At 39.3% G+C, this 20,751-nt stretch overlaps 11 protein-coding genes and 2 non-coding genes across 13 annotated transcripts; 4 read left to right on the forward strand and 9 right to left on the reverse strand.

Moving 5' to 3' along the window:
- Positions 1-262: 262 nt before the first annotated feature.
- Positions 263-1,027, reverse strand: PFS1 (Pfs1p; the record flags this gene model as incomplete). The annotated part of the gene is made up of 1 exon (XM_018131258.1): positions 263-1,027. One exon carries the CDS (start codon positions 1,025-1,027, stop codon positions 263-265), a length of 765 nt encoding a protein of 254 aa, XP_017986854.1.
- Positions 1,028-1,250: 223 nt separating this feature from the next.
- Positions 1,251-4,085, reverse strand: RAD2 (ssDNA endodeoxyribonuclease RAD2; the record flags this gene model as incomplete). The annotated part of the gene is made up of 1 exon (XM_018131257.1): positions 1,251-4,085. The coding sequence occupies one exon, from the start codon at positions 4,083-4,085 to the stop codon at positions 1,251-1,253; it is 2,835 nt and encodes a 944-aa protein (XP_017986855.1).
- A 115-nt stretch (positions 4,086-4,200) lies between these two features.
- Positions 4,201-4,273, reverse strand: AW171_hschr31714. The gene has a single exon. It is a non-coding gene; the product is annotated as a tRNA-Val (tRNA).
- A 789-nt stretch (positions 4,274-5,062) lies between these two features.
- AW171_hschr31715 (uncharacterized protein) lies at positions 5,063-5,836 on the forward strand (the record flags this gene model as incomplete). Its single annotated transcript, XM_018131256.1, has 1 exon — positions 5,063-5,836. The coding sequence occupies one exon, from the start codon at positions 5,063-5,065 to the stop codon at positions 5,834-5,836; it is 774 nt and encodes a 257-aa protein (XP_017986856.1).
- A 292-nt stretch (positions 5,837-6,128) lies between these two features.
- Positions 6,129-8,477, reverse strand: HMS1 (Hms1p; the record flags this gene model as incomplete). The annotated part of the gene is made up of 1 exon (XM_018131255.1): positions 6,129-8,477. The coding sequence occupies one exon, from the start codon at positions 8,475-8,477 to the stop codon at positions 6,129-6,131; it is 2,349 nt and encodes a 782-aa protein (XP_017986857.1).
- A 397-nt stretch (positions 8,478-8,874) lies between these two features.
- Positions 8,875-8,948, reverse strand: AW171_hschr31717. The gene has a single exon. It is a non-coding gene; the product is annotated as a tRNA-Val (tRNA).
- Positions 8,949-9,116: 168 nt separating this feature from the next.
- Positions 9,117-11,162, reverse strand: AW171_hschr31718 (exonuclease 1 family protein; the record flags this gene model as incomplete). The annotated part of the gene is made up of 1 exon (XM_018131254.1): positions 9,117-11,162. The coding sequence occupies one exon, from the start codon at positions 11,160-11,162 to the stop codon at positions 9,117-9,119; it is 2,046 nt and encodes a 681-aa protein (XP_017986858.1).
- A 207-nt stretch (positions 11,163-11,369) lies between these two features.
- On the reverse strand, positions 11,370-13,550 carry AW171_hschr31719 (ankyrin repeat domain-containing DHHC palmitoyltransferase family protein; the record flags this gene model as incomplete). Its single annotated transcript, XM_018131253.1, has 1 exon — positions 11,370-13,550. One exon carries the CDS (start codon positions 13,548-13,550, stop codon positions 11,370-11,372), a length of 2,181 nt encoding a protein of 726 aa, XP_017986859.1.
- Positions 13,551-13,742: 192 nt separating this feature from the next.
- Positions 13,743-15,932, reverse strand: SHE4 (She4p; the record flags this gene model as incomplete). The annotated part of the gene is made up of 1 exon (XM_018131252.1): positions 13,743-15,932. One exon carries the CDS (start codon positions 15,930-15,932, stop codon positions 13,743-13,745), a length of 2,190 nt encoding a protein of 729 aa, XP_017986860.1.
- Positions 15,933-16,099: 167 nt separating this feature from the next.
- On the forward strand, positions 16,100-17,144 carry PEX10 (ubiquitin-protein ligase peroxin 10; the record flags this gene model as incomplete). The annotated part of the gene is made up of 2 exons (XM_018131251.1): positions 16,100-16,148; positions 16,222-17,144. The coding sequence occupies 2 exons, from the start codon at positions 16,100-16,102 to the stop codon at positions 17,142-17,144; spliced, it is 972 nt and encodes a 323-aa protein (XP_017986861.1).
- A 104-nt stretch (positions 17,145-17,248) lies between these two features.
- HEL2 (E3 ubiquitin-protein ligase HEL2) lies at positions 17,249-19,141 on the reverse strand (the record flags this gene model as incomplete). Its single annotated transcript, XM_018131250.1, has 1 exon — positions 17,249-19,141. One exon carries the CDS (start codon positions 19,139-19,141, stop codon positions 17,249-17,251), a length of 1,893 nt encoding a protein of 630 aa, XP_017986862.1.
- A 266-nt stretch (positions 19,142-19,407) lies between these two features.
- GEP4 (phosphatidylglycerophosphatase) lies at positions 19,408-19,983 on the forward strand (the record flags this gene model as incomplete). The annotated part of the gene is made up of 1 exon (XM_018131249.1): positions 19,408-19,983. The coding sequence occupies one exon, from the start codon at positions 19,408-19,410 to the stop codon at positions 19,981-19,983; it is 576 nt and encodes a 191-aa protein (XP_017986863.1).
- A 102-nt stretch (positions 19,984-20,085) lies between these two features.
- AW171_hschr31724 (HCL283Wp) lies at positions 20,086-20,742 on the forward strand (the record flags this gene model as incomplete). The annotated part of the gene is made up of 1 exon (XM_018131248.1): positions 20,086-20,742. One exon carries the CDS (start codon positions 20,086-20,088, stop codon positions 20,740-20,742), a length of 657 nt encoding a protein of 218 aa, XP_017986864.1.
- Between the last annotated feature and the right edge of the window lie 9 nt (positions 20,743-20,751).

Genomic DNA, 20,751 nt, shown 5'->3' on the forward strand with positions numbered 1-20,751 from the left:
ATGTTCACTGCTCGCTTAACAAGTGCCTTTACTCTTTCCCAGTGACTATTATTTATATCTTATGGACCATATTGCTGTGTTTGTTATAAGTATAGAAAAAATGTTTAAAGATTGCTAAGCTCGGACACTGTAACCTTTAAAATAAAGAGGTACAAATGCACCTAAGAAGCGCAATAGGCGGCTAAGAATACTGTTACTCGCTATAAGTTGTAATAGATACGGTACATTTTTAAGTAGTGTGAATATAAGTACTTGTTATGTACTAGTAGGACGTTGCATCGGAGTTGTCTAGGGGAATTTCTGGACTTTCCTCATAAAGTCTTAAAACCATGGACGTGATCCGCTTCAGCTGAAACTGTAGTAACTCATCAACAGTAGCCATGTTAATTTGCGTATTTTCCCCACGTTGGAACAAAGACATGTCAAACTCATCCTCCTCCCAGTTCATATACTCATCTATACTGTAACAATCGTGTGTCAGGTACTCTTCATTTACAATATGGATAGGAACATTTTCTATCCACTGATTGACCTTTTCTCTATGAGGCATATTCAGCGCTGCTCTAGGATTGAAATATGCCGGAAAGCTTGATTGAGGCAGGTCATAGGGACTGTAAGTCTTGCTCATTGGGACATTTGACAAGTTAGGATTCCCAATCATGGAACTGTTCATTGGTATTGGCGTTCCGACACCGTTCGAATAACTGTGCCATGGTGATAAGTAGTTCAGATCTGGGAAAAACTGTGGACTGCTATTAAAAACTTGTGGATTATCTAGAATTTGCTCCTTACTATTTTGAATTGGGTGCATGATAAAGCTGGATGAAGGGTCGTCTATGTTACCTAGCTGTTGCAATGGCGTTTCATTTATGACGTCTGGCACTCGTTTTTTACCGAATACATTGTCCTTTCTTGGAGTATCATACTTCTTCCTCCCTCCACCTAACATAGAGGACCTTCTGTCATGGTCAAAATTCATTACGTCTATGTTAGGAATTAGCGGTTTGGTTTTTCTGTACTGATGCATTTTGGTAGAAGGAGCTACTATTTGCTTTTGCATTTGGTTGCAATCACCAACTCTAAATGAATAAGTGATTCGCTTTTTATACCACCAATAGGATTAATTTGTGTACAAATGGTTGTTAAAATGACGCTAAGTTTTTTATTTTACACGGTTATTATTGGCGTCAGCGTCAGCGACGCTGCGTTTGATGTATAACAACGAAAATGTTAAAAAAAAGAAGTTAAAGCTATTTGGTCCGCCTCTTTTTCAATCTGCCAGTGGCTTCCTGGAATCTCTTACCTAGCTTCAACTTCTTCTCTGTCTCAAGTAACCTTGTTGGGAAGAATTCCACAAGGGTTGTTTGTGTACCTGTTTTCTTTTTGTCGTTGAGATCTTTGATCAATGGAATTAATATTTCATCTGATTTTTCAATAGACCAATTGACGTGTTCATGCATGTAGCTTCGCAGTCTGTCAAGGTTAGGCATACCCCAGACGAATTTTGTTGGATCGTGATCGACAACTGGGTTTAGGTATGCTTCGCGAACAGCTATGCTAGGAAAAGATTCATCGAGAACGACTTCATTCTTCACCAGTTTCTTACGGAGGCTCTTCTGGAAGGACGACTCTTGTTGAAGCTTTACTTTGTCAAACTGGTTCTCGTTGTACCAGTTGCGGAAGCTTTCTAAGTCTCCATATTCCGCGAGAATTTCCATTGCGGCAACTTTACCTACTCCTTTGACTCCAGTGGTATAGTCACTACCTAGAAGTTGTGCTATAGCAATAAACTTGTCTCTGTCTAAGCCTAGTTCTGCGGAAATTGCATTGGCATTGTAGTATTCCACATAATTCTTCTCATGGAACATATTTTTATAGACCTTGGAGCCTCCAAAAAGGAAGATGTCGCTATCATCTGTAATGATGGCATCTACCAGCTTCTGAGAGAGTAGCTCAGCACACTGTGCCTCGGCTTCCATGGGAGCTGTGATGAAGGGTATTCCAAACCTAGAAAGAAGTTCCTGAATATCTCTCACCATATCCGGAGTTACTTCGTCGGCATCACGTTTATCCTTCACAGCTTTTTCATATATTTCATCCTCAATGAAGGCAGTAGATGCTAAGTTAGGGTTTAGAGTTTTCCTGAAAAAGTTGTAGTCTTCTTGTTCCTTGCCCAGTTGCTCTACCAGTTCTTCCTCCTCGTTTTCGGAGATATAATAGTCCAGTATTGACTCAGCATCAGTAGCACCATGCTCTACTGAATCTCTCGTAGCTGGCTCTGTCTCTGAAGCGGGTATTGTTTCTGGAATTGGTGTGTTTTCAGCAGTAACAGCATTGTCTTCTATAACCTCAATCACTGAGTCATCATCTGAATTTACTTCGAGATCAGAGCTGCTTCTTGCAGGATGAATACCAAAATCACTGCGTACATCTGGTGATTCTACTTGGCTAGTAAGAGGGGCTTTATGGGCATTTTCAACAGATGAAGATTGAAACCATAGCGGTACCTCAGGAATCACTTTCTTCTCCTCGGACGATTCCTTAGGCTGCTCTTTTGGCTTGCTCTCAAATAAAAAGGACTCCTTCTCTAAAGTAAAGTTGGGAGGTTCAATTAAATCTCCGTCAGCGTTTGTAAGAGGAAGCATCTTAAAGCGTTCATCAATTTCGGCTTGCCTCTGTGCATCAGTTTCGCGACGACGGTCTACCTCGTCTGTATTTTGTGCAGGAGCAGCCTTCTTAGACTCAACAACAGCAGGTTGTCTAACAGCAATATCTTCAGGTGCTTTTGCTCTGGCTTTTTCCACATTTCGTGATTTTTGTATCTCCTCCATCATCTGAATTTCCTGTAAATGGTCCAAATACTCGTCTTCATCGGATTCTTCATCAACAACTTCAACATGTCTAGGTAACTTTTGAGTTGCTAAGGTAGTAGATTTAGTGCTAGTATCACCAGCTCTTGTGTCTAAGAAGGACTGACTGCCCGCTGCACCATCTATTGTTTTCGCATTAGGCAAATAAGCCGCCCTTAAAGAATAATCAACCTCCTTCTCCTGGGAATTGGGATCAACATCAATATCTTCCCATTCAATATCTTCCTCCTCATCATCGCTACCTTTATCACTGTCATTTTTAGGCTGCTTGCGTGAACCGGTATGTGTACTGGACAAAGGATCATGCACTACAATTGCTCTGCTAGCCTCAGAACCATCTTGTTCACCTAACGATAACGCCCAACCAGTATCGGTCTTAGTTAATTTATATTCCCTTCCCTTTTGACCAGCTATTCTGTTTGTATAGTCTCCTTTCTTGGCACCTCCATCATGCATGCCAGTAATATCCATTAACTTCTGAGTAAAAAAATTCCTTCTTTTCACTCTGTCAATCTGAAACTTGGAAAATTCCATGCTATCAGGGAATAGGTGCTCTAGCTGCTCTTTGCTGTAACCCATTCTCAATCTGGAACGAAGCCTAGAGGCTGACAATATCATGTACTGAGTTGATTTAGGAAGCTCATCAAATTCCCTAGACGCTGGGTTAATAGACTCAATGTCAATGCCCTCAAGATCATCTAAACTTTGCATAATGGCCTTATATTCATCCGCAGGACTTATCCTGGTATCAGATTCATCATAGGCAAACCCTGGGATCTGAGGAAGCTCATATTCATCAGATGGCCGAAATACCACACTTTTCGTAGAGCTCTCTTTCTTCGGACTCTGCTCGTGACCAGAACTCTCCCTGTGGATTTGCATTGCCAATAACTTCTTGGCCCTTACATTAGCGCTTTCCCGCTTCCCTTGGCGCCTTTCCTTTCGCAGTCTAATAGTCTCTCTTTTCAATAGTGGAGCACCGCCATCAAAAACAAATACAGGTCTAATCCCAAAGTAAAGTAACTTACATATACGCCTAAAGAAGCCCACTACATGCGCATGAAGTAGTCTATTTCCATCTTTATCTCTCGCGGCTTTCAGGAATTGGTATATCCAAATAGAAGCATCAACAGCCATCTTCATGTTAGAAAGTGATTCAAGCCGTACAGGCCTTGCGGTTGGACCCAGTATCTCCCAAAGCGATTGTACACCCATATATCAGCAATTATAACAATCTTTAAGCCATCGAATTGTGGATTTCCCGCATACAAGTAATGAGAAGAGACTTAAATATCAGCAGAGTTAATAGTTGAGGGTAACAAAAAACAAATGTTCCAACCGAGGTTCGAACTCGGGACCTTTGCCGTGTGAAGGCAACGTGATAGCCACTACACTATTGGAACAATAATATTATCTTTAACATTGTTTCAGAGTGATTTCCTTCCTTTTATTATACACGTCGCGAATACAAAATAGATGTTAGAAACGTGAAACATCCGATTGAGCGCCTTGAAAAGGTTAAACACGTTGTGAGCTCAAACTATTTTGCGCTCACAGGTTTTAGGATTAGTACCAATATAAATCCCGGTAAACTAGCATTTATTTACTCAATAGGATGAATTTTTAATTACTCGCCATTTAGCAATATCAAGACATATGCTAAAAACAAAAGCTTGTTTGAGTTCACCCTTCAGCCGCCAACATATGCAATAAAAAGGAAAGCCATAGAGTGGCCATCCAGAGCGCACAACTTTAAACCTATTACAAGTAAGAGAATATAATGTCACGCTGAGTACCTTTGAAGACCTCGAAGCCTTGCAGAAGTAAAAGGTCAAGTCACAACCCATCAAGGCCACGACATTACGCATTACGCCATTAGCTGCCTTACAAGCACACTCAAGAATGTAATTTTTCATCACGTGACAATTTGTACGGCTCCTCGGTTCGAAGCCGGCCCTATCGCTCCCCTAGAATTCTGACAACAGCAACTACATCATAGCCACTAAGAGGTGTTATATAATTAACAGCTGGCCCTAATAAAACATCCATAGTTGATGCAAACCCCTTTTGAATATCCTTCTCCTATACCAATATAATAGGAGTGATCAACAAAGTTTAAGTTTATTTCACATATCAAATTCGGTTATATATACGACTTGATTTTAGGGTGACTTAAAATTCTAAGCAAAACCATGAAAAGCACTATCATTCAGTCGATTTTCTGCCTATCATTGTTAGGTTTTGCAGTTTCCAAGAACGTTTTTGATTTTGGAAGAATAACTTTGAATAAAGAAAGCGGTGAGTTAAGAAGAGTCGTCGAGTTACACGGTACTAAAAGGTTACCATTAGGTTTAGACAAAATGGTGGTAACGAATATTTTGGAAAATGAAGCTAGGAATCTCCAGGAAGCAAATAATAATAACCCTCAACTGGCACCCAGAGCTGCACCTGGTACTAGTATCACTAATAGCCTGACTTTACATGATACTCTACAAATTATACCCGAGATTTCAATATTTGCTGAATATATCCGTGATATTGAACCTCTAAATGAGCAACTAAAAGACACTGAAGGAAACCTTCTAATTTTTGCTCCTACTGATGACGCTGTCAAAGCTTTGGATTATAAGCCATGGGAACATCCTAGGAACATTCATGAATTGGAATCGCTGGGGGCTAGTGAAGAAGCAATACACTCTGCAATTAATGAAAATAAATCTAGATTTGTTCTATCCCACGTAGTCTCTAACGACAATAGTTTTTCTGCTACTGATACAGAAGGTGAGGTTAAGTTAAAGAGTGATTTTTCGGCAAGCGAGGTAGATAGTGCTGACATTTTGTTGAAAAAGGAAGGTGATGACTACTTCGTTGCTCCTGCCTCAAATAAGGAATATGTACGGGTATCGGACATAAGTGTTGCGGCAAATGGTCTTGTTTTGGTACTAGATTCCTGCTTGACATTTTAGTTGCTAACTTTGTCGTTCTTTGGTGTCGCTATTGCTGTAACTACTGACACATAATGACTTACTTGTCGCCACTAGGTTAATACATATAGTAGAATTATGTTGTTCAGAAATATATATATATATATATAATGTTATGTTGTTTAGATATTTGTACGTTTTGTTTGCATGTTATTAACCATCAATTCCCTACTGTAATCCAAAAATATTCTTTAAAAACATAGTATAAATACGCAATAGCATCAATATAACCATCCTATCAAGAAGTAAAGCACAATTGGGATTACTCATTAAATTATGTTAGGGAAAAGTTGGAATCATCACTATCTGTCTCCTGGGGTATCAAGGTAGCTTCACTACCTGATACCTTTTCATCGCTCCGCAATGCAATGTCCATACAATAGTTGATCAGTTTGCCTCTAATTTCGAGGTCAAATACACCACCGGGGCCGGATCCCAACCAAACACGCAAATTGCTAGCCAAGTCTCCTAAAAGGGTAAGCTCTTTATCCTGTAATTTATCTTCGTGCTGTACGAGATAACGGAGCGCTATGTACATACCGGTAGCGCCCATCAACGAACACTCATTGAGGTTCAGGTGAGGAAAAGGAAATTTGCGGATACACTGTGAGAGTTGTGATAGACGGCCCCCAGATAATTCATGTCTAATAACAGCCGAAAATAGGACAAACAATTGATCTTTATTGATGTTTTCCAAAGATATATCGTCATATACTTTCAACAGCTTGACTAGGTTGGCTATCGATGATTGAGACTGATCAAACAAAGCGTTTAATACAATAAAATTCTCTCTTCCAAATCGTAGAGATGAATTGTTCTTAATTTCTTCATCGTAGATTCTTCCAATTATAGTATCTAAATCTGCATCGGTATCCTCTGCGAGTCTTTCCATCAATACTGTTATAATTGAATGTGTATTTGATGCAGTAATGGAATCGTTAACTGTCGACACAAATTCCTTTAATGAATACTCCCTATTACCAGAGTTTTGTAGATCATATAATAGTTCCTGATTTTCCAAAGTTTGCTCAATTGGGGAGTTCATCACATTTGTAATCAAACCCCATTTAATGTCATAATAGTGGCCTTTTTTGTTCGCAATAGAGTTCGTCACTTCCACTTTCTTGACTAAGCTTTGCCAAGTAGAAGAAATATAGTAATTTAAAAAGAATGCACAATAATACCGAGATTGTGCAAAAATCTTTAAAGCAAAGCACTTGGCTATCTCAGATTCAATTCTTTCAATTGAGTTCTCCGGGTATTTCAAACGGTTGACGATCAAACACTTCTTTAATGTCTCCCACAATCTACTGGGAGTACCAAAAGATAGGGTGTCAAAATATTTCACTGAACTGCCAAAGTTGGAACCAACATCTTTAGTTTTCGTTTCATTTTCATTCTTCGAAAGAAACGAAGTTACAATACGGAACACTGTGAGCATTAATAAAGTCAACCTAATTAGCGAAAGAAACGAAGATTTAAAGTTTACAGCAGAGCCCTGAGAACTAGAAAACGAAAACCCATTAGTGGCTGGTGAATAATGGAACACGGGCATTGCAAATAATCCCCTTGCATTTCCAAAATCATCATTTTCTCCAAAACATGTAGCGCCCATAGTTAGCGCAATACCTCCAAGTAGTAGTTTACTTGTAAAATCTTGTCCACCATGAGATTGAGGGTAAGCATGGACCATATTTGAAGGAGATGTCTCAGAAGATGTCTCACTATTAACAATCGTGGAATGATTGCTATTAAGTGGTACAGCTTGAGCAAATGGTATATTGTGAGAAGGTTGACGCAGACTTTCCGGCGTTGCAATACCTTGGCTTTGTTTAAGCTGCATATTATCCATAACTAACACCGAACACTTGCCCTCTAAATGTTTGATATATTCGATGGTCTTGATTAAAATCGAAGCCTTGTTTAACTTGCGAGCAGGCTCAAGACCATCTAGCTGGATACAGTCCTCTTCTGTTACAGTACTTCCCTCCTCTATTTTCGCCGCTACACGAAGCGCAGGGACAATTTCTCTAAGTTGCAGAATCTTGTCATTGATATTGGTACGGTACTTCTTTTCGATAACATTATGAGACATCCTCTTAGGCTTAGGTTTCATCACCTTCCCGGTGCCGTTATCATTGCTTGACGCAGTAACCGTAGTCGAAGAGCTGGCAGCCGTCGTGGAATCTATGGCAGCACCAACAGCGCTAAGTGGCCTCGTTTCACCATGAGTGAACATCCCAGAAACCATGTTACTATCCAAAATGCCACCCAGGCCATGGTTAGTCTCGCTTTTGGAAATTTCCATTTTAGGCATTCTCATCAAAGGAGTTGGAACATTCGTGCGTAACTCACTATCACTTGTGTCGACCGAACTTGTAAACTCCTTCCGACTAAAACCATTACCGGTACCCATCGCACAGCCGTTCTGAGTTTGCAATGACTCTGGAGTCATCTCCAGCGGTTTCCGCGGATCAGACCATACAAACGACGTATTCACTTCTTTACTAGAAGGAGAATTAAAGAATTCATATGTATCATTGTCACTCTCTTCTGAATTAAGAGAAGCTAGGAAAAACTCTGCCTCACAGAGACCGCTATTTGCAGGCATTGTCGTGGACATTTCTTCCTTATAATTTACTTTTAGTAATCTTGGTTTAAGTCTAAGCTGTCAGAACCCCCTTACTGTTTTGAGCAACCTTAACGTCTATTAGTCCAAGAAACTTATCAATTTTTGTCTCGTACTCTGATGATTCAACCGTCTTAATCACTGTAAGCTCGAAAACTAATCAGAAATAATAGAGAAATGAAGTTGAATAGTTCAGTCTAAAAACTTCCAAATATACTGAAAGAGCATCAGAACTGGTCAATAGGAAGCAAAGGACAGAATAGAAGGGACTATGTAACCCATCCTCTCGCTTCTAAGGGACTAATGATTAGCTTGGTGGATAAAGATTTTTAAAATGGTGTGACTTTTATTTCTTTTTTTAAAACCGTGATTTTAGTTTCAAGAAAAAATTTGATTTCGCCCAGGATCGAACTGGGGACGTTCTGCGTGTTAAGCAGATGCCATAACCGACTAGACCACGAAACCGTTGCTTACGAAAGGTACATAAAACTTCCGGTATAACACGGCTCTCCAAAGTATGTTGTGTAAGCATGTGACATTCTGCTTGTTTTCTAATGCGCCAAAGTTGAGAAATAGAATGCCATTGATTATATAAATAATAATAAATATGCAATAGTTTATAATGTACAAGCACTAACCTTTGTAGAGAAAGTCACTTAGAGATACCTGTCGTGTACCCCCTGTAACTGCATGGCAACTAACAGCGCGATTTTGAGATGAATTGCTTACGTTTCTGGCAGAGGCTAACGAGATATGCTTTGCTGTCGGCTGAATGATTGTATCCTGCCGATGAGAGTCACTTTGCTTTTTCAAGTTGGAATTCTCACCTGACGTAATTCCAATCATTCTTTTGTTAAGCTTTGTAAGATTCTTCTTGCGCGGGAGCGGGATCTTGGAATTCGTATCACATTTGCCCAGCGGTATGCGAGGGCGCGTAGTAAGTTCAGGGCCGGACCTATACATAAACGACTGGAGGATAGTTCTGCCTATGAGGCTCGGCCGACAATCGGTAGTTGTGTTCTCTTTCAGTATATGAGGCTGGGGGGAAACTTTGGCTTCGCGTAGTACATTGCTTCTTTGAGGGGATAATGGGGTTTGCTCCGGTAGTGGCGAGATGATGAGCTGACTGTCCGCGGTGTTTCCAAGAGGTAAAGTTCGATTTTTTGTCGAAATAGTAGCTGAAAAAAACGGGGTACGAAGAGGATCTTCTTCAACCTCCGGTAACTCTTCAAGCACCTCAGAAACGTCCTCTTCGGCTGTGTTGTTTTCATTGCCTACCGGGGGGGACGCAGGTGTGCTATTTGATTTACTAGCAAAAAAAGAACTCATCTCACTAGTGTTTTGCTTAGCGGTTACAATGCCCACATCCGCAGCCAGTTTACGTTTTTTAATAATACGGTCCAGTCTGCTTTCCTTTTCATGCACGTTGGCAGCAACTAACTTAGGCATATGGTTTATTACAGCAGTTACAGTTGGTACAACAGCAGTTACAGTTGGTACAACAGCAGCTTTGCGATAGTACGAGCTAATTGGCTTTACTGCAGAAGTTGGATTTGGTGAAATGGCGAAGTTCGGCTTCGACGCCAATTTCAAGCTCAGTTCTCTACTGACCAACGAAACGCGATGATCAAAAGGGTTCAATTCCCCATTCGCAATTCTCGAATGAATTTCATGGTTTATCATGTTATCATCAGTTATCACACATTTCTCCCCTGTATCCTTATGAATAGCCTTTCCGATGCACTCGTATAGTTCTGGGTTCCCATGTAGTTGTTCAGGAATCTCGTTTAGAGTAACTAATTTCCGTCTAATAGGACAATACACGCGCTGGTACTGGAAAGCAAAATCAGCAAACTTAAACTCCTTCAGGAAATTGCGAGGAACATTCCATTTGCCATCTCTATTAATCTTGAGCAATATCTTGTCCATCTCTTTATGTGTCCGTACCAATTTCATTGCCGTCACCAACCCAACTTGTGGAATTCCAGCAGTGTAATCACAGCCGGATAAACACACCATTGACCGAATTTGGCTATCACTGAGCAATCCTAATGGAAACTTCTTATCTAGATGGTGGAAGTCATCTCTCGAAATCTCGATGCATTCACCATAGTCATTGAGTTTCGTCAGCAACCGCCGGCAACCAAATACCAACAAGTCAGAGTCCTCACTGATAATTCCCTGAACGAGGCCTGTTTTCTCCAAGTACACCAATTGCGAATCTGCTTCATAGGGTGCCACGATGTAGTTAAAACCCTGTTTTTCACAATAATCAATTACTGCCTTTGTCATCTCAGGAGTAATATCAATACTCTTCTGAAAAAACTCAATTCCCTTTTTCTTATCCCCTTTAGCCCAAAAGTTCAGCGCTTCAATTCTATTTTGTTCCCGCTTCTCACGACGTTTAGACTCTGTACCGGATTTCACTTGTAAACTATCACCATCGAATACAAGATAAGGGTTAATGTTGTACTTATTTCGCAGCATATTTAACTTCTTAACAAAAAACTGAATGTACTTTTCAGTCGGTAGTCCCATACAAAGCTCCATTGCACATGAGTGGGCAGAGCGATGTAACCATGCATAACCATCAATGGCCAATGACTGTGAACTATACCTCTGTAAAGTAATTGGTTCTTGGATGCTCTTCAGCTGGGGTAATAAACCAGAAATACCCATCAATGCCTATATATCATGCACGAAACTGCTTATGAACCTTTATCACGGACCTTTTTGACAAAGCTTTGTTTTTAATTGTTTGTACTTCGCAAGATTTAAAAGTTTACGCGTTTATATAAAACTCGAAAAACGATATTTAGTGAAGTTCCAAATATCGACGAACCCAAGTTTTAAAGCTTAAAAATAATAGTCCAGTGCTATTTACGCTTATACAATATCCTCTATAGCTAATACTCGCTCAGGCAACTTGTATAGTTTAAAGTAGTCAACCTCTTCACCATTTAGAGTACCTTTTGATCCAGATGGTGGAAGAAGAAGTCTGCGCCATAATGGAGCAGAAAAATCGCTTGTTAGCCAAAAGTCCTTTAAATTCTGTTTCCAACCGTAATCCGTTTCTATAGGAAATGAAACAGATGAATGCTCGGAACTTTCCCCTAGAGGACCGTTACCATACTTGTTTATCCTTGTAGTCTTTAGTACGTTAATAAATCTGTCCAAGCCTACAATAGCAAAAACCATGCTACAGCAGTGACGTTGGGATGTAGAACCCACACGTGGTAACTGTACCGGAGTTTCCTGTTCAGATTTGTCCGCAAGCTCTTGTGGAGTAGAATTGAAGGTGTCTTCGAACACGGCTAGTCCCTTACGCTTCCTATTCCACTGATAGAATTCATAGTCTGTAACACCTTTACAAGCTTCGAACGTTTGTACAAAAAGCAAGCCCATCAACCACAGAAGGTTAATACCTACCCAAATTAATGTGAAAAAAGTGTGTGGATCGTAAGTAAAACCTGCGCATAGTTCATCATCGCCCAAAAAGCTGCAGCTGAGTTTTTCGTTGCCCCCTTCATAAGCGTCTTCAAGTTCATTAAAATAGCCAAAAACTAGCCTGTAAAAAGTCGCGATACCTACGACCAATAGAAGCACGAAGTACATGAACATTTTGTGATTTCTAAACCCAACATGATTGTATATCCAGGGACAGAAGTGGTCATAGCGTGCAATGAGAGAGTTAACACTGCTTTTGTACTTAGCTCTAAGTGGTACACGGACCCATGTATGAATACAAAAATGTTTTGCATCAAATTTCCCTGTCTGTATTAGATATTTCATAGTAGAACGTATTTCATTGTAGTCGGACTCCGCTTGAATGCAACCAGGATCTGACTGGATTAACTTTGCAAAAAGCATGATAACAGTTCCAAACAACACCAACATCAAGATATTCGTTAGCGGCATCTCAGTTGCTGTGAAGGGGAAAACTTTGAAAATCCAGATATAGAACATCCAAAATATAGTACCCCAAATAACACCTGGTAGCAATGGTGTCTCGAAGATCAAGCCATGGCCTCGTTTCAAGATAAACGATGGAAGAACAAAGTTAAACAATGCATAACGAGTAATTACCATAGTAACTGCTAATATCAGAAGAGAAAATACAGTGTTGAGATATGCAATTGATCCAAGAACCAACCCAATTACAAAAGTAGGAGTTAAAAAGGTTACGGCCTTTGCGTGGAGCGGATTGCTAAAATATTTGCGCAACGGATACCCATCTTTATTAAACCCACACTCGTATAAAGCTTGCTCTAGGGTATGCTCCGTTTTCATTTCCCGCGCTAAAGTGAAACTATTCTTGCCGTCATTATTTTTCTGAAATACATCACTTCCATTTTCAACTAATTCCTTAATAATGCTACATTGGCCCTTCAAAATAGCCCAGTGCAAAGGTGTGAACCCATTATTATCTGTAACTTTTACACTAGCTTGAAATCTAAGAAGTGCCTTTACCGTTAACAGGTCACCCTGATATGCAGCCCAATGAAGAGAGGTCTTTCCCGTTGGATCCGCACTATCCACAGATAGTCGTTCAGTAAACAATAAATAAAGCACAAGCATTATATTAGAAGAAAAAGTTGCAATATGCAATGCGTCGAAGCCCTGTTTGTCAAGAAGAGATAGGTCAGCACCGTTTTCTATGAGTGCATGAACGATATAAACATAACCCATCTTCGATGCCCAATGCAAAGGTGTGGCCTCAAAATCTCCAGCTTTCATATTAACATCCGCACCTTGAGAAATCAAATACTTCACAAGATTCAACCTATTATTCCCGCTCGCAAAGTGTATCCCAGACACTCTCTCTATGTCATCCCAATCATGTTTTATGTCTATAGTTCCAGATTCAATTAATTCCTTCACGGTTTTCAAATCACCCATCTGGCATGCTTCATGATATTGATTTAGTACGGGATCCTTACTAACTTCAGGTTGTTCTCCTTCCTGATTTTCATCTTCATTCAGATTATCAGAGACTAATGCTTTAATAGAACTCACAGAAATTTCATCACTATCCAGCTCATAACTATCTTCGTTATTATTGCTCATTTCAATTATAAGGGTTTATCGAGCTAAACATCCACCGCAAGAACACTGTAGTTGATAGTTTAGTTATATAAAACTGAAATGTGTAACATTACGTGAGTAGATAACAAGGGAAGGCTAAGTTTCCATTTTGAATTGAGATCGCTTTTCACGAGAGGTGTTCAAATCAGAAACCTATGGTAAGAATAGTCAGCTCTAAGTGACCTTTGGCTTTATTGATTTTATCAACTGCTGAGTGAGGGTATTATCACTTTTTCTTGCGTCTGTGAATTTCTTTAATGCGGTTTGTAGTTTAGTGTTTTGAAAGAATGGATTAAAGTCTCCAGGCTTTACAACATCAAGCAGGGCGTCGATGAAAAATAGTAGCCTATTACTCAGTTCTTCATCCTCGTATTGCTCAATTAGGGTATCTAAAACAAAGTCTATGAGCTTCTTCTTTTGCAGCAATTCCTCCGCAATAAACGGTATTGTTCCTCCGGTATTGGCAAATATAGCTGCAACGGCGCGTTGAGATTGAACATCTTCCAGGCGTAATAGCTCTACCAATATATCAAAATTTTTGACGCTCTCAGGATTTTTAAAGTTGAAGAATTTTGCTGCAATGTTGGAGGGTTGTGCCATTAGGTTGCATAGAAGTTCTAGAGTTGACCTTCTGACTTCGACTGTTTCGTCGAGAATACCGTTCATGATCTTCATCCAGTAACTTTTGTTGGATACAATTAATTTAGATAGAATATCACTACTACTCATTGTTGCCAAGTTCGTCAACGCAAGAAGGGCTTCATAGGAATCCTTAATGGTGATTAAATTGAGGAGCGCTTCGTCATCGCTACCATCCAGACTAGGGAGTAGTTCAAATATGAAGGGAACAGCGTTCAAAGGCGAGTAGCGGTTAAACAGGAGCTCGGGGTTGGTTTTTATTAAGATTCTGATTAAGGCACGTGTTGCAAATATCCGATAGGCGCTTTGTTGTGGCGAATTAGCCAAATATTCCAGTAGGACAGAAGTTGCTCCCTGTTTAACACATTCTGGAACTAGTCTTCTCTCTCTGGTAGCGTTATAGATCAATTTGGCAAATTGCTCTCTGCAACTGTGCATCATGTCGCTGTATTGTGACTTTAATTTCCCTATAAGCTGTGTCTCCAGAATATAATCCTCTATAAATCCTAGAACTTGGTCTTCATCTTCCGGAACAACCTCTTCTTCTGCCTTTGTTTTTAATTCTGCATAAGCCCTTAATGAATTTAGGGAAGACTGCTCCGGAGTAGTTTCCCTCGGTAATGTTGTCAGATTCACCAATATTACTATACAACCATATTTTATGGATGCGCTAGTAGAGGGTTCCATAGCAAGCTGAACTAACGAGAGGCAAGCATCGGAGTTCGATCTAAGTGCATTTCTTACACTGGGCTTCAAGCTCAAATAGGTAAGACCCTCGACCACAGCATCTAAATTCTTGTTGTTCGTGGATTCTAAATTCTCTATAAACAGATCTCTTAGATTTTCGATGTTAGTGCTCTTCAACTTTGAAAAAGACCTAGATTTAACTAGCACCAAAGCAGCCAGTAAACCGAAATCTTTATCATCCAACCATTTCTCCAGTACCGAAGTATACCGCTCTGCAACGTAGTTCCTGATAGGCTCGTCAATACATGCAACAGAAAGTAGAACAAGCGCTTTCAAGATCAGTTCTCGTTTTCTAAACATTTTGTCCCTTAGAACAGTTTGCATGTCCTTTGACAAAAATACCTTGGAGCAACTATCAGTTAAAACTGGATACAGCTCCCCCAGAGCCTCCAATATTATCACCATTGAAGTTTCAAAATCGGCCTCTGTCTCAACCAGTAAAGAGCTCATAACTTCATAAAAGTCATTGCGAAACTCTTTGCTGTATTTATTTTCCAGTACAACGAAGAGTAACAATGCTAACGATCTAATTTGCTGTTCGCCCATTCTTCTAAGCAAGTATCGCACAAAAAGCCCAACATCCTGATATTTATAATTGTATTTATTCAGCAATTGATACAGCAATTTTAGTTCCCACCCAACATTGTCGTTATGTTTCACTCTTCTTGCAATTTCATTAATTAAGGGTAGTGTATCTTGAGCATTTTGAAAACTGTCAATCACTGCTGATATAACCCTCGTATGGCCATTCTCAATAATATCTAGCACATTTCCAGGCCTTTCTATTAAATACTTTAGAAAATGTTTTCTTGAGCTGCTATGATCATTAACTGACCTTATCACTAATTCTTCAATATCATCAGCAGATAACTTTACAGAACCTCCAAATAGTTCATCTAGAGCCTTAGTATAATTACTGGAATCGTGTTCGACCTTTAGATCTTTCCTAAACAGTTCAATTAACTGCTTAGTATCCATTGCTTTTATTGTGCAGTGGGTGGGGTAGATATTTTATTACTGGGGATTTAGTTGAAATTTCTCTGGTCTTCAATTTATGTAGAAAGCTCACCAGTTCTAAATCATCACGTGAAGTGTGTTAAAACATCTTCCAAAGTTCCAAGAGGCTGATATTTGACATCTATGCAATGAATAACGATCGTCCATTCTTTCCTTTCGCGGATGCGCCTAGTATTGGTACGTATTAATGGTATTATTCTTATAACTTCGGAAATAATCTGTCTTACTAACGAAAAGTGCTATTCTACAGTCCAAGCTCATCAGAAGGATTCATATGCTGTCTCGCTATTGGGCAAAAAGCTTGAAGATGCTTTAAAGTCTATGGCTGGCCAGCTTTTTGCCAATCGTTATTCTGGAAACATCTCAATAGGCTCAAAATTGCTTTATTTGATTGTAACTACTCTAAGAAACAAGAGAACACTTGGAGAAGAATACGTGGACTTAATATATGTTGATAGGAATGGTACCAGGCTTGTGAGAAAGTGGCGACGTCTACTTTTTATTCTGTCTTACACTGTGCTACCGTATTTCCTTGCAAAAGTATTCAATCGAGTCAAGAAGAGCTTTATAAAAGAGTCCGAATATGATGATAATGAAAACAAGAATGAGGTCCTGGATTATCTAAGGGATTTGACTTTTAAAGATGTCATCAATAACATTTTGAATTTACATATACTAACGTTCTATATATCGGGTAAGTTCTATCAACTATCCAAAAGGGTTTTCGGTTTACGGTATGCAATTAGTCATGATGTGAGTGAGGAAGAAAGTAAATTACGGATGTCCAATTCGAGAACATACAGGATCCTTGGAGGAATTGTGTTCTTGCAGTTTCTTGTTAAGATTGCGCCTTTAGTCGGTAAGCTGAAAACAAGGTATATAAAAAGGTCGACAAATGATGGATCTGACAAAACTGGAGTGGTTTCAGGAATACCAACAGAGGGAACATATCAGAAGTTGGATTTGAATGATGCTGGGACTCTGTCTTTTATCCCTGAACAATCTCGCAAGTGTATATTGTGTCTTGTAGATATGGTTGAACCAAGTTGTTTACCCTGTGGCCATATGTTCTGCTGGCATTGCATAATTCAATGGTGTAGCAGTAGACAGGAATGTCCACTATGCAGGCAGCACTGTTCGAAGCAGTCTGTACTGCCAATTAGACAGTATTAGTACATAAAAATAAATTCCCTCTGAAAATAATCACTTAATATGCTATTACAGTAATATACCGAGCATCTTACATCCACATAGTCCTGAGCTGTTACTAATATGCATCAAAGTCCGAAATGAAACAGTACCTCCTTCCGTTTTTGTTTACGCTTCTTTCCATTTTGATCTGATGAGCTGCCAACGTTTGGTTCGCTCGATGAAGTCTCGTCGTTTGCAGTTTGTTGATCTTTTAGCTGTCCCCAGGTTTTCGGGTCTATTATTAAATGATCGTTCACTGGTTTGTAAGTTTTTTTTTTAGTATTAGTAGTCAAAGGCGGGAAAAGAGCTGAATTCGAAGAGGATTTCTTTATTTCTGCTGAATTCGTTCTGTTTTCAAGGTAATTGGGTACTAAATTGGCTTTGGGCCTCGTATTCACCACATGTCTGGATTTAGGAGTTGAAGAAATCTTAGATAATGAAGAAGGGGATGGTTTGACCTTAACAGAATGAGAAGATGAGGAAGTTGTGGGATGCACTTCGCTTAATGACGGGAAGTTATGCTTGGAGGCCCTGCCAGCCTTGTATGATGAGTTACCGCCCCAACCTGCTCCAACAACAGGCGCGGTTTCCCAAGGATTGCTAGACAAAGAAGGAAATTTTAGTATTCTATCACGTCTTTTCTGTTCAGTTTCATAGATTGAATTCAACTCTCTGTAGCGAGTGGAACTCTCCGGGAAAGTTTGCGCAAAATTATTTATTAGTAGGAAGACATCCGAATTTGGATCTTTAAACAGTTGCTCATAGCGTTTCAAGACTTCCGTAGCAGATATGGTACCGCTTTTATATTCATTATTGATCTGCTGAAATGACTGCATGCTTTCCTGAGAATTATTTAAATAATGTCTGGCACGTTCCTCCATTCTTTTCTGCCTCATATCTGGAGATATCTGGGAAGCGGCTGATGAAGACCCCAATGTAGCTGACGAACTAGAGCCTTGGCCGAAGACTGCAGTTGAGATATTTGCCGAAAAATTAGACGATAGTTCGGAGCGGTATCTTCGATCCCAGTTAACAGATATGTACCCTTTAGAACCTGTCAAATTAGCATGCTCTTTTAAAATATGGGCCTGCAAATCTAAGTCCTCACGAAATACAACAAACTTGGAGTCCAGGCAAGTTCTCACTGTGCACACATAATGCGCATGTTTAAAATGTTCAAAGAGATCATCGTAATTCCTAAAATACTGCGGTTGGGAAGGATTGATTTGGTCACAAATGTGACACTTCTCGTGCCGTTCACGCATGTGTATGTACAATTCGTCGTCGGAATAAAACCTCTGGCCTGAGCAAAATCCACATAATGGATGTCCTTTAAAACCGCGTTTGTCTCCAGATATATTATGCGCTTTTAGCTGGTTTGGAGACATTATCTGTAACTCATAAGGAAACACTTTCTTGTGTTCTTCACATATAGTACAAATCGTACGCTTGTGTACATCTTTTAAGTGGGCACTGTAGCTCTTAAAGTTCTTCAATTCAGTAGTGCCCAAATCTCCATATGGACAATGATATTTTAGCAATTTCTCAGTTGCTTCTTGCGCACTTGCCGAGGTAAACTTAACACCATGCTTCTCATCAGTGCTCACAATATCTTTATCACCAAAGTCACTATATTTAGCTTCCAAATTGCCAGTAAAAATTAGATATTCGTTCTCCGTTCTGCACACCAAGCAAGCCTTTTTCTCATATAGTGCACGTTGCCTAAATGCACACACGTTGCATGTAGTATGGTTACACTGAGATAAAGCAGCAAACTTTAATGGCTCGGCACAAATTAAACAATTAATTGTATCATTATCACCATCAACATCTGCTTTATTAGCATTTCCCGTAGATTTTATATTCTTCCATTGGCTACCCGCCTTTGAATCTTTTGTTTTGCCTTGCAATTGGTAGACACCACTCTGGTTCCTCTTAAACGCTGCCTTATTTTTTGAGAGACTATTATTTGACGACATAATACAGTTGTAGACCACTTTTAGGGACTTGTCCCTCAGATATGAACCTTCTCTAAGTGTTAATAATGGCGATGAATAAATAGCTCTTTAGTAAAAGACGACAAATTTTGAGAAACTAAATTACCCGGATATTATGCACCGTTTATAGTGATTCTCTCAATGATCAAAGTGCTTTAAAGTACGAAGCGGCATACATAGTATGGAAGCTTCCAATAAGGCTATTGAGTGGCTCTGGTCATCAACGCGATCCTTATAAGCATTTAGAGATGGTTCTAGGTTTAAATTTAAGTGGGACTCTCAATTCCTTTAAATTGCTGCTTAATCCAAGATTATGTCTTCCCGATGTCAGTGTGTCTACCTTTAACGATCTTCCAATTCCACTGGATAAGAATATCAAAGCAGTTGTGTTGGACAAGGACAATTGCTTTGCTAGTCCTCATGAGTTAAATATTTGGCCGGATTACATCAATAAATGGGAAGAACTACGAAAAGCTTACCCAGAAGATCAACTATTAATTGTTAGTAACACCGCTGGCACCGGTGATGACATAGGGTTTAAACAGGCCGCAAAATTGGAATTAAACACTAAAGTATCGGTATTTAGACATGATGTAAAGAAGCCAGGTTGTGGTGAAGAGATTCTGGAATACTTCTACAAACGTAAGATCATCAACAGCCCAAATCAGGTCGCGATTGTGGGTGATCGGTTATTTACAGACATAATGATGGCTAATATGATAGGAGCTCGTGGGTTTTGGATTAAAGATGGTGTTAAACCAACATCTAACCCATTAGTGCATTTTGAACGTAAATTATATGAACTTTTGAAGCATGAGAATTAGTTTTGATATTCGACGTTAGTGACGGTCGATAATTTAAAACAAGCGACTGATAAATATTTGTGTCGTCTGCAACATCTGATGCCTAGTAAGATGGTATAAAACATGCTTGTTAAAGATGGGAAATCGAATAGATTTTTGAGAATAAAGGATCACCGATCGTTGTCATATGCGCGTTTATTCCTTATTTTACACTGTATTTTAGTTTGCTTGATTATAATCCTTCAGGTTTTCGCCTTTCCGTTCCAAATTATTACGCATGGTAGCACATTGACTCTATGGGTTTTCTATGTGCATATATGTTTATTTATTGCATCGCAGTTTGTTTTATTTAAGGCGTTAAGAAAGAGTATATCAATTAAAGTCTATTCTTTGTTAGCGTCTTATGCGTTTATCTCATCTATTATTACAGTATTCTGCTTTTGGGTTATGTTTCATATTATTCAACAGAGTGCCGATGAATACTTCATAACTGTCATAACTAATACTCATATTGATGTGACAGAAAGAATAGTAGTTATCTCTGTGGTTTCTTTTATATGTTCATTATTTTCGTCTATACTTATGACTTCTTCCCTATTATTTTACAAACACAGTTATACGGAACATGGCAGACTAAAGCGTTGGCTTAAACATGATACGGTAAAAAATAATCTCCTGTTGATGAACAATAATGATAAACATATATTCGAATGTTTTGATACTCCTTCTAGTTCAGACGATGGCCCAAAAAAATTGGAAGTTATTCTACCTTCACCGTAAATGAATGAA

Source organism: Eremothecium sinecaudum, chromosome III, assembly GCF_001548555.1.
Source record: "Eremothecium sinecaudum strain ATCC 58844 chromosome III, complete sequence".
Taxonomy (NCBI): domain Eukaryota; kingdom Fungi; phylum Ascomycota; class Saccharomycetes; order Saccharomycetales; family Saccharomycetaceae; genus Eremothecium; species Eremothecium sinecaudum.